The following is a 13,492-nucleotide window of genomic DNA, read 5'->3' on the forward strand; positions in this document are numbered from 1 at the left end:
AACCGTTACAATGATGAGAGAAACTGAAGAAAAAAACAAATAAATAGAAAGATATTCTGTGCTTGTGGATTGGCAGAATTAACACTGTTAAAATGTCAATAATACACAAAGCAATCTACAGAGTCAATACAATCCCTATCAAAATACCAATGGCATTTCCCACAGAAGGAATAAACAATCTCCTAAAATTGGCATCCACAAATGACCCCAATAGTCAAAGCAATCTTGAGAAAGAACTAACCTGGAAGAATCACACTTCCTGATTTCAAACTAAATGACAAAGCTATAGTCAAATCAGTATAATATCTGTATAAAAAGACACATAGAACAATGGAGCAGAACAGACAGCCTAGAAGTAAACCTACTCATATATGGTCAGTTAATCTACAACAAAAGAGCCAAGAATATAAAATGGGGAAACAACATTCTCTTCAATAAACAGTGATAAGAAAACTGGACAGCCACACACAGAAGAATGAAACAGGACCACTAGTTTACACCATATAAAAAATTAACCAAAATGGATTAAAGACTTGGCTATAAGATGTGAAACTACAAAACTCCAAGAGGAAGACATAGGTGGTATATCAAGACCCTGACACTGGTTTTGGTAACAATATTTTGGATTTCACATCAAAAGCACAGGCAACAAAAGCAAAAATAAGCAAATGTACTATATCAAACTAAAAACCTTCTGCACAGCAAAGGAAACCATTAACCAAATAAAAAGGCAACCTAATGAATGGGAAAAGATATCTGCAAATCGTATATCTCATAAGGGGTTAATATCCAAAATATATAAAAAATTCACACAACTCAGTTGAAAAAAACAATCAATTACAAAAATAGCAAAAGAATCTGAAATAGACATTTATCTAAAGAAGACATACAGATGACCAACATGTTAAGGCACATGTAAAGATGCTCAACATCTCTAATTATTAGAGAAATGCAAATCAAAACCACAGTGAGATACCACCTCACACTTGTCAGAATGGCTATTATCAAAAAGAACAGAAATAACAAGAGTTAGTGAGGATGTGGAGAAAGGGGAACCCTTCTACACTGCTGGTGGGAATGTAAATTGGTGCAGCCACTATGAACAATAATATGGAGGTTCCTTAAAAATCAAAAATAGAGTTAACATATGATCAAGCAACACCATTTCTGGATATTTATCCAAAAAGAAAAAAGTGAAAACATTAATTTGAAAAGATACATGTATCCCAATATTCATAGCAGCATTAGTTACAACAGCCAAGATATGCAAGCAACGTAAGTGCCATTGTCAGGTGAATGAATAAAGAAGATGTGGTAAATACACACACGTGTTGGAATATTACTCAGCCAGAAAAGAAGAAAATATTGTCATCTGTGACAACATGGAGGAATCTTGAGAGGACTGTGCTAAAGTGAGATGTCAAAGACATAAAGTATGGTCTCACTTATATGTGGAATCTAAAACAAACAAATAAACTAACAAGGTCATAGATACAGAGAGCAGATTGGTGGTGGCCAGACGTGAAGGGCAGAGTGAAATGAGTAAAGGTGGTCAAAAACTTCCAGTTATCAAGTTAAATAAATCATGGGGAAGTAATGTACAGCAGTATAACTAGACTTAATCATTCTGTATTGTGTATTTGAAAGTTGCCATGAAAGTAAATCTTATAAGTTCTCGTGACAAGAAAAAAAAATGTTGTAACCATGGGTGGTGATGAATGTAAATGTAAATTCCCTATAAAACAGAGGTGGAAACATTTATACAAGCCAGTCTATGAGTTATTGAGAGATGTAAAAACTGTCTGGGATGTAAGCGGCCATATTTCTATTCTATTTTTCTATAAAAATAGTTATCTTAAATACATGCCAACCTTCTGTACACCTTTTTTCAACTAGGAAGGACAAGACATACAGGAAACTTGCCAGGGTTCAACCCTAGAAGTAGAGTCTCATGTTTGCACATTAAAGAAGGTGAACTTCTAAGAACATTAAGAACTCCTTCTACAAAGATGAGTATTTTAAAAGATAACAGACTTTAAAATGTAGTGTCTAATTTACTATCTTTAAGTCATTTACTTTAAATAGCACTTTACTTTTTAAATGTTTATTTTTTATTAATTTCTACTGAAGTATAGTTGCTTTATAATGTTGTGTTAGTTTCAGGTGTACAGTAAAGTGATTCAGTTATACATATACATATATAAACAGATATTCCCCTTTCATACTCTCTTCCATTATAGGTTATTACAAGATATTGAGTATAGTTCCCAGTGCTACACTGTAGGTCCTTGATGGTTATCTATTTTATATATACTAGTATGTATATTTTAATCCCAAACTCCTAATTTATCCATCCTCCCTTTCCCCTTTACCATTTCTGACCCAGGACCAATATATTTCATACTCAGAAGACAAGTTCACCTCTCCTTCTTCACCCCATGGTTTCAGATCCTAAGACTCAGCTCCTGCACTGGTCCCAAAAGAGACTGCATAAGCTGGACAAGTTTGGGGGACCCAGGTCTTGAATCCAAGCATAATGGTAACACCTGCTCTGGGGGTTCCCTGGATTTGTGCCCTGGCATCTCCACATGGCACGGGCAGAATCAGTCACTGGCATGTGGGTGTCAGGTCCTAAGAAGCAAGTAGTATTCACAGGACTGAATCCATCCCATTAACAGAGAAACAAATGGAACTGCCAGGGCCTCCCACCCAGAACGTACACAAGAGAATACCATGGGAAAAATGGAAAGTGATATTAAGCTGAAACAATACAGAAGCACAAGAGCACAGATGAAACTTCCATTTCATAGTCCCTTTGCAGAGTCAGAAGCAATAAACTCTGGGTTTATTTTGAGAGAGGTGAGAGGGCACTCTACCACTCCAGGCAAATTAGCATGCACTCTGCCCATTCCTATGCACTGGACTCTCCAAACCACACCGCTTCCCTCCAGCGTTGACATTGGCCCCTAAGGACAGGACACAGACCTATCAATTAATGATGAATAACCAAGTAGAGATAACCCCCAGCAAATACAGAGGACAATCTTAACATTCGATGAAACAGTCGTTATGAGGGCATCTGTACTGACCAAATAATTCAGGTGACTATTAAACTCTACCTAGAGAATGCTCACAGAGATACAGCTTATGATCCTGGTAACACAGTGAATTTTAAGGAGCCAGTATGTTATCAAATGGGCGGTGGGCTCTCCAAAGCTCAGCAAATATCCCCAAACTTCTGACAGCTGTGCAACGTGGAAAGCAGACGGAGCCTTCCACACAATCCGTGATCACATAGCAATCTGTGATCACACACAGCAAACGCAAACCAGGAGACAGGGCACACAACGAAAGGCCGAGCAACACAGGACAAAGGACTCTGTGCTGGCTTCATGTGTCCCACGCTGGGAAAGAGCCCCAAGACCAGGTGAAGAGACGCACGTTCAGAAACAGACACGCGAGACAGCGGAGACTTCCTGCTGCCAAATGGGCAGGCTTTGCTGGCGAGAAATCGAAGTCGGAGATAAAAGTAAGAGGTAGACTGCGGAAACGGAGATGCTGCTGATGTCAGGAACGAGGTTCCCCCCGTGGTCACAGAGCCGACCCCCACCTGCCTCCAGCCCCCTGTGGGCTGGAGACCCGACACCTGTCCTGGGCGCTGTCCTGAAAACATAGGGGGCGGGGGCACCCGGCACCTGCAGCGGGAGTGGGCGGGGTCTAAGTCGTGGGTTCTCCGGTCTTCCCTACTCCATCCGATTCTCGACCACCTCCCACTTGTAATAGGGACCGGGAGCCTCCGAGCCCTGGGTACCCCCTGCGGACGGCAGGCACCGGCTCCCTCCACCTTCCGCCAGGCCATAGCTGCCTGAGTAATAAGGCTTCGGCTTTGCCAGTTGCTCCTCCGCTGGAAGCCGGCCCCGCCTGCCCAGCCAGCCCACCTTTCCGTGGCACCCTGCACAGATGTGGCCTGGGAGCGCTGGATCTCCTCCTCCAGGCGCCGCCGCTCCTCCTCCAGCCGGGCCACGTCTTCCGCCGGCCTCGTCTGCTGGACGATGAGCTGCAGCTCCTGAAGCAGGGCCTCCTTCTCTTTGATGAGCTGCAGCCGGTCCCTGTCGGCCTCGGCCATGCCCAGCCAGGACTCGCTCTCAAACTGGGAGGGCTGCCTCTGGATATTTGTGACTCTGCGAGACAGGGACACAGAAAAATCCATGAACTTCACTTTTAAAATTCTCTTCACAATACAGACGCTAAAATCCTCAACTAAGTATTAGCAAATTGAATCCAACATAACACAAAAAGAATTACACCACAACCGTCAAGTGGGATTTATCCTAGGTGTGCTGGTTCAACATTCAAAAATCAATTAATATAATCCATCACAGCAACAGATTTAAAAAGATCATGTGACCATATCAAGAGATGCAGAACAAGCATCTGAAAAAATCTAGCATTCATTTAGTATATATAAAAAACAAAACAAAAAACCCCCACTAAAATAGAAATAGAAACTTCCTCAATTTGATAAAGAACATCTACAAAAAAAAATACAACTAATACCATTCTTAATGGTATGAAGCTCAAGCTTTTTCACTGAGATCAAGTTCAGAACAATGGGGTACTCCATCACCAATCCTTTGCAATGTCGTATGGAAGTCCTAACTAACGGAATAAAATAAAAGGAATACACTGTGCACAGATTGGAAAGAAAGACATAAAACAGTCCTTGTTCACAGTTCACATAATCGTCTATGAGGAAAACCCCAAAGAAACTGATAACAAAAAAATTTCCCCTGTAACTCTTAAGCAATTAGTGCAAGATTGCAGGATACAAGCTTATACAAAAATCAACTGCTTTCCTATATACCATCAATAAACAAGTGGATCTGAAATTTAAAACACAGTACCATTCACATGGCACCTCCAAAAATGAAATAGTTATAAGTCTAACCAAACTTGTACAAGATCTATACAAAGGAAATTACAAAACTATGATGAACTGATACAAAGAAGAACTAAATAAATGAAGAGACATTCCATGTTCATGGATAGGAAAGATTTGACACTGTCAAGATGTCACTTCTTCTCAGCTTGCTCTATAGATTCAAAACAATCCCAATCAAAATTCCAGCAACTTATATTAGTGGACATAAACAAATTGATTCTAAAGGGGCAACAGGTCCAGAACAGGCAACACAATACTGAAGGAAGAGAACAAAGCTGAAGAACTGACACTATGAGACATCAAGACTTAATATAAAGCAGTACAGTAATCAAGATAGTGTGGTACTGGCAAAAGAACAGGATAGTAAAGACAGTCTTTTCCTCAAATGGTGCTGGAACAACTGGACATCTACATGCAAAAAAAAAAACAAAGCATCTAAACACAGACTTCACACCCTTCACAAAATTTAACTCAAGACCTAAATATAAAAGGCAAAACTGTAAAACTCTTAGAAGATTACATAGGAGAAAACTAAGACCTTGGTTTGGAAATGTCATTTTAGATACAATACCAAAGGCATGATCCATGAAAGAAATAATGGGTAAGTTCAACTTCATTAAAATTAAAACTTCTGCTCAGTGAAAGACAATGTCAACACATGTGAGACAACAAATCACATACTGGGAAGAAACATTTGCAAAAGACACATCTGATCAGAACTGTTATCCAAAATGTAGAAAGAATACTTAAAACTAAACAGTGAGAGAACAAACAATTCAATTAAATGGGCCAGACACCTTAACGGACACCTCACTGAAGAAGATAAACAGACAGCAAAGCATATGAAAAAAAAGATGCTCTAAATCATACGTCACCAGGGAAATGAAAATTAAAACAACAGTGACATTCTACTACACAGCTATTAGAATGGCCAAAATGAGGACACTGACAACATCAAATGCTGGTGAGGATGTGGAGCAACAGGCACTCCCATTCACTGCTGGAAGGAATGCAAAATGCTACAGCCACTTTGGCAGTTTCTCATAAAACTAAACATACTCTTACCATGTGATCCAGCAGTCACACTCCTTGGTGTTTACCCAAAAGAGCTGAAAATTTATGTCCATACAAATCTGCACATGGATGTTTATAGCAGCTTTGTTTATAATACACAAACCTTGGAAGCAATTTGTTTCCATCTCATTTCTTATTAATTTTGTCCTGCATTTATTTATATCATCTATGTATCAAGAAACACTTCCCTTTATGTCTTTACATTTTATCAATGGAAATATATGTTTATTCCATCAATAAAATTGTGCATAGGATAAAAAAATAAACTTGGAAGCAACCAAGATGTCTTACTTTAGTAGACGAACAGAGAAATAAACTATGGTACATTTAAACAATGGGATATTATTCAGCACTAAAAAGGAATGAGCCATCAAGACATGAAATACAGGAAGGAAACTTACACAGTATTATAAGTGAAGGAAGTCAATCTGAAAAGGCTACATACTGCATAATTATATGTGTATGACTTTCTGGAAAACTATGGAGTTAGTAAAATCTCAGTGGTTTTCATAGGTTAGTGCTGAGGAAGGAATGAGTAGGCAGAGCACTATGGATTTTTAGGGAAGTGAAAACACTGTACTGAATAGCATAATATTGGATACATGTCATTATACATTTGTCCAAATGCACAGAATGTACAATACCATGAACAAACCCTAATGAATCACTTCAGGTGATTATGATGTGACAATGTACGTTCATGAAGTGTAACAAATGTACCTACCCTCTGGTACATCTCTGGAGATGTTTATAGTGAGGGAGGTTATATGTGTAGATAGGTAAGAAGTACATGGGAACTCTATATTGTCCACTGAGTTTTGCTGTAAACCTGAAGATGCTCTAAAAAATAAAATATATGTAAAATATAAATATAAAATATACGTAAGAAGGTAAAATGCCATGTTCTTTCATGAATAATCTACCTAAATACTTACCTAAACATTTTAAACGTTATTCACTGTAACCTTAAAGGTTACATCTCTAGAAAATAAGAAATTGATCACTGTGTTTGGTAAATGCTACAGCAAAACATGTAACAATTACTTGCTAAGCACAGCAATGACCTATTTTCTGAGTTTAGTACAGCCTGGCAAATTCCAGCCTACACTGTGCATTTTCAGAACAAACATGCAAAATGCCCAGAGGAATATTCACAAGAGGCGACATTCCTTCAAAAAATATGAGCAAGCTAAAGAGAAGAAGTATATGATTAATAATGTGACCACTGTAGATAATCAATATGGATAATGAATTTTGAAATATTACATGTGGAAATTTTAAAGTCCAACACTACTACATCATAATAAGCAAGAAAAAAATTCAATATAAAACCACTTAGCAAACCGAAGACCTATGTCAGTTAATGCTTGTCCTTAGCAGAGAGTCATGTGATCTGTTTTTGTTGATATTTTTACATTTTCTAAGAAGCCAAGAAAAGTGAAAGTCCAGACATACATAAATTATACACATAGATGAGAGCCAATTATTTAGCCAGAAAGTATCCTCCTTACACTAGCTGGTATCCTGCTGTTTTGTCTTCAAGATAGTATTTCATTTTTAATGAAAGAAATTTCTTTTTGATATACTTTATAGCTTTAAGAAGTACATATTTTAAACAACTGTGTTTTAAGATGTTACCAAAGGAAGAAAAGAGGTAAAGTCTCTAAGCAGGTGAGAGTAATGCTAAAGTAGTGGGACAATATTGAAAACAAGGGGCCCTAAGCATTTGAGGAGAAATATGATGTATTGATTGTCTCAGATTTGCCCATGTTCTAAAATTAAGACTAGGAAAGATAAACAAACAGGCAAAAACTATAGTCAAATATTGAATTTCAGAAGCCAGACTATTTATTATTATTTAGGTCAATATAAATAATTGCATTTAAATTCTTTCAAACAAAATGAAATGGAATATCTACTGCTATTACCTGTTACTCTAGTTCTTAAAATGTCTTTGAAAATAATTATGTGTGGCTTTTTCCATTAATGGCTCAACATTAACCTATTGAGCCAAATAAATAAATGGAAAAAAAATAGTTTAACTTAGCTTGGTCTGAGGGACTGATACTCAGTCTAAGAGGGAGGAAAAAGGGAGTTCTCAACTAGCCAGGAAGATTTTAAAAAGCTGGAAAATCTCCATTCTTACTGAATCAGATCTTTACAAGTGTTAGCAATATTTTGAATTTGACATTTTAAATGCACTTGACAGTTTGTTACATGTATTCAGAAGCTAAACGAAAAATGAGAATCCATTATTTTGTATTACATTAGACACTGCATTTTGGTAAAATTTTAGGTAGACACATACTGAACTGTGTTCTATTTCTCTCCAGGGAAAAAGAAGTAAGCAGAAGGCAAGATTTTTAAAATGAGTTTCTTACCTCTTTCTGGCCTCCTCACATTGCCGATTAAGTCTGACTTGGTCTACAAGGTTTGCTTTATCATCAAAGGCAAACTTTGGGGAATAAAAGAAAAACAATAAAAATTCATATTAAAACATTTTCAAAATTGTAAATTCATTTAAATTTCAGCAACAGTTAAAAATACTCTTTTAATTCTTCTTTAAATTTCAATTTTTCAAAGCACTGGAAGGAAATGTACCAAATAAAATTCTGTTGCAACCTCTTACCAGAGGGGTTTGGGAATCTGGGTTTAATACTATCCAAACATTTGAACTCTTTTTTCCTCAGTGGAAATATATTCATTTGTTATTATATCAAACAAAATTGAAGTTTTTTAAAGAAAGAAATAATTTATTAAGGGTTGATACAAAGGTTTAAAATGTTATCCCATTTTGTACACTGTTCTCAAATATCCAGTTTCTCAATGAATATGGAATGATCATGTCCTAGTAAGAAACAATAAAATCTGAAGAAGACAGACTAGTATGTGTTTGGGGTATAGGATAACTCTCTCCAATATGGTATGGTATATAAAAGAACAAAATGTTAAAAGAAGGAAATCAAAGAATAAAAATGACTGGGATTGGGCAATATTACTTTAAGAGCTAGAATATAAAATGTGGTGTTCTGGATCCAATCAGTAGCTGTATTTAAATATTTTTCCTACCAATTACACTGAAGTGATCAACATGCTAGACAAAACAAAAAGACATACGAAACACAATTGTGGCTTATTTTTTTTCATTCCTGGAAATGTCATAAAAATGTATTTTCAATAAATCCTTCAGGGGCTTCCCTGGTGGCACACGGGTTAAGAACCCTCCTGCCAATGCAGGGGACACGGGTTCAATTTCTGGTCCAGGAAGATCCTACATGCCGTGGAGCAACTAAGCCTGTGTGCCGCAACTAAGGAGCCTGCGCTCTAGAGCCTATGAGCCACAACTACTGAGCCCGTATGCTGCAACTAATGAAGCCCGCTCACCTAGAGCCTGTGCTCTGCAACAAGAGAAGCCACCGCAATGAGAAGCCCACTCACCACAACGAAGAGTAGCCCCCGCTCGCTGCAACTAGAGAAAGCCTGCACACAGCAACAAAGACCCAATGCAGCCAACGATAAATAAAATAAAATTTAAAAAATCCTTCAAGGTGTAGATTTGAATTTACTAGATCATATATTATGACCACTAAGTCTTTTTCGTTTTAATAACTTCATGTCAACAAATATTTGAGAACATTCTACTTGAATGATTAGTAATTAATTTGTTGATACACATTTTAATAAATTTCTATTGTGAATTTCTCTACACGTATATTGCCTTGGAAATATACTGAATGACAAGATGAAGAAGTGGCTTATGGTGCACTGAAATTCTCCAATGAAATGAGTCACAATCATATATTTAAACAGTTCTATCAGCTCCCCTTTCCACAAACTCTGTTCAGTATACATATTTAGATATGAAGTTTGACATCTTTAGAAACTTTCCAGAGTGGAAATGCTCTACTTGTCTTTTCATCACCCTCTTTATCACTGAGCTGATTCTTCAGTGAGATTAATACACCTCACTCCTTAAATCTCTTCTAAAAGTAATTTACAAACTTGTGGGCTTCACTCTTCTTTGAGACAAATAAAAATGTTTTAGTCAAAAACAAGGCAACCTACAATTAAAAAATACCAAAATGGTTCCTGTCTCAGTTCTATATAGTCCTATATCATGTACCGCAAATTCCAAATTCCAATGTTATGCTGATATTGCTTATAAGTCTCTGGTTACAAATTCCTAGTCTTGAAAAACATGTCATATACCTAACACCTGCCCTCAAAAATGACTCATAATATTAACTAAAAAAGATACACTTCTAAGTTGGCCCGCAACAATCTTTACCTTCTGTTATTCAGCCCATGTGTAATCACCTCTACTAGAGAGTAGGTTGGACCAGTGACTTGATTCCATCCAAAAGAATAGAGCAAAGGTAAAGAAAAGTCATTTCTGTGATTAGGTTACAATGGATTGTTACTCCCATGATGTTAGGTGACTTTCTCTATTGCCTTCTCAGGTTGCACATTTGTGTGAAACAAACTGTCATGCTGAAGAGTATAGTTGATTTACAATGTTGTGTTAGTTTCAGGTGTACAGCAAAGTGAATCAGTTTTACATATACATGTATCCACGCTTTTTAAAATTCTTTTCCCATGTAGGTCATTACAGACTGTTGAGTAGAGTTCCCTGTGCTACAGAGTAGGTCCTTATTAGTTATCAACTTTATACATCATAGTGTCTATATGTCAATCTCAATCTCCCAGTTTATCCCTCCTCCCCTTTCCCCCTGTCTAACCACAGTTTGTTTTCTACATCTGTGACTCTATCTCTGTTTTGTATATAGGTTCATTTGTATTTTTTTTGATTCCACATATAAGCAATATCATATGATATTTGTCTTTCTCTGTCCAACTTACTTCACTTAGTATGATAATCTCTAGTTCCATCCATATTGCTGCAAATGGCATTATTTCATTATTTTTATGGCTGAGTAGTATTCCATTGTATATATGTACCACAACTTTATCCATTCCATGGTCAATGGACACTTAGCTTGCTTCCATGTCCTGGTTATTGTAAATAGTGCTGCAGTGAACACTGGGGTGCATGTATCTTTTCGAATCATGGTTTTCTCCGGATATATGCCCAGGAGTGGGATAGCAGGATCATATGTAGCTCTATTTTTAGCTTTTTAAGAAAGCTTCATACTGTTCTCCATAGTGGCTGCACCAATTTACATTTCCACCAACAGTGGAATTTATTGCTTGTGGACTTTTTGATAATGACCATTCTGACTGCTGTGAGGTGATACCACATTGTAACTTTGATTTGCATTTCTCCGATAATTAGTGACGTTGAGCATCTTTTCATGTGACTTTTGTCCATGAGTATGTCTTATTTGGAGAAATGTCTACTTAGATCTTCCACCCATTTTTTTGATTGCCTTGTTTGTTTGTTTTTTGATATTCAGCTGCATGAGCTGTTTGTATATTTTGGAGATTTATCCGTGGTTGGTCGCTTTGCAAATATTTTTTCTCATCTATCTTTCCCTAGTCTTTTCATTCTGTTTATGGTTTCCTTTGCTGGGCAGAAGCATTTCAGTTTAATGAGGTCCCATTTGTTTATTTTTGTTTTTATTTTCATTACTCTAGGAGGTAGGTCAAAAAAAGATCTTGCTGTGATTTATGTCAAAGACTGTTCTTCCTATGTTTTCCTCTAAGAGTTTTATAGTGTCTGGTCTTACTAATCCATTTTGAGCTTATTTTTGTGTATGATGTTAGAGAATGTTCTAATTTCATTCTTCTACATGTAGCTGTCCAGTTTTCCTAGCACCCCTTATTAAAGAGACTGTCTTTTCTCCCTTGTATATTCTTGCTTGTTTAGTCACCTAATCTGAGGCTTTCTAATTGACCTGACATCTTGACTGCAGTTTTAAAACCCTACATAGCAAGAGCTAACTTAGATATCATATGTACTTATGATATTGGGCACAGCTTTTTGATATTTTTCTCTATAGTAACATCATGCATTAGACAGTGCCGGAGTCTAATAATCAGAGATGTAATTTTGAACCCAGACTTGCCTCTCTCAGATTTAAGACCTTAGGTAACCTGGCACTGTAGTCTCCTCATTATACTACATAACAGAGATGGGAAAAACTGGTTAAAATGAGGTCAGACATGGGAAGCTGCATGCCCCCGTACAGTTCAGAGTCTCATCAATAAGAATAATTTACTGCTATTGTTATTATAACTCTGTAACAAGCTTCACACCAATAGGTTTAGGACATTCTACATAAATCATTACAAAAGCCTTTGATCTTACCCGTTTCTCCTCATGCTAGTTAGAAATACCTACATTCTAATTCTAACTTTATGACAAGAAGCAATGACTAATTAAAGAAACTGAGTGAGTCAGACATTTTTCCTTCTCTCAGTCACTCCAAAATCTTTAGAAAAAAATATTATTTTTTGAGTTAACAGATTCTTCCCTGTGTGTTACAGGGAGTGGTCATATTCCTTAAGCCACATAATACATGTGGTTGAAAATGTACAAGTGTACTATTAAGAACAATGAAGGGAAAACTGAAAATAGGCTGCTCCACAAAATTCAAGAAATAGTCATTATTTCCTATATTCCAAAAGAGGAAATGTTTGCTGAGTTTTAAAATAGTAGCTAATTATTTTTTTCTCATTTTGGACATTTAATGAGTGGTACTGTTAAGAACACAAGCTTTATAATCAAACAAGTGTAAGCTGTGTGACCTTGGGCAAGTCACCTCAACTCTCTGAACCTCAAATTCCTAACCTGCAATGTAACAAATTTTTAACATCTTTATTGCAGTATAATAGCTTTACAATGGTGTGTTAGTTTCTGCTTTATAACAAAGTGAATCAGTTATACATATACATATGTTCCCATATATTCTCCCTCTTGCGTCTCCCTCCCTCCCACCCTCCCTATCCCATCCCTCGAGGTGGTCACAAAGCACTGAGCTGATCTCCCTGTGCTATGCAGCTGCTTCCCACTAGCTATCTATTTTATTTTTGGTAGTGTACATATGTCCATGACACTCTCTCACTTTGTCACAACTTACCCTTCACCCTCCCCATATCCTCAAGTCCATTCTCTAGTAGGTCTGTGTCTTTATTCCCACCTTACCCTTAAGTTCTTTTTTTTAATCTTTTTTGTTTTTAATCTTTATTGGAGGATAATTGCTTTACATTGGTGTGCTAGTCTCTGCCCCACAACAAAGCAAATCAGTTATACATATACATATGTTCCCATAGCTCCTCCCTCCTACATCTCCCTTCCTCCCACCTTCCCCATCCCACCCCTCCAGGCGGTCACAAAGCACCAAGCTGATCTCCCTGTGCTATGCAGCTGCTTCCCACTAGCTATCTATTTTACGTTTGGTAGTGTATATATGTCCATGACTCTCTCTCGCTTTGTCACAGCTTACCCTTCCTCCTCCCCATATCCACAAGTCCATTCTCTAGTAGGTCTGTATCTTTATTCCTGTCTTACCCCTA

At 37.2% G+C, this 13,492-nt stretch overlaps 1 protein-coding gene across 1 annotated transcript in view; it reads right to left on the bottom strand.

Annotated features, from left to right (window-relative positions):
• Positions 1–13,492, bottom strand: part of LOC308609717 (protein WWC3-like) — a gene marked incomplete at both ends in the record, with an annotated part of 109,169 nt that overhangs the window by 48,889 nt on the left and 46,788 nt on the right. The window contains 2 exon segments of the mRNA XM_081223428.1: positions 3,939–4,181; positions 8,398–8,471. Of these exon segments, the coding sequence (XP_081079554.1) occupies positions 3,939–4,181; positions 8,398–8,471 (317 nt within the window).

This window comes from Mesoplodon bidens (genome assembly GCF_964165515.1).
Source record: "Mesoplodon bidens genome assembly, chromosome: Y".
Taxonomy (NCBI): domain Eukaryota; kingdom Metazoa; phylum Chordata; class Mammalia; order Artiodactyla; family Ziphiidae; genus Mesoplodon; species Mesoplodon bidens.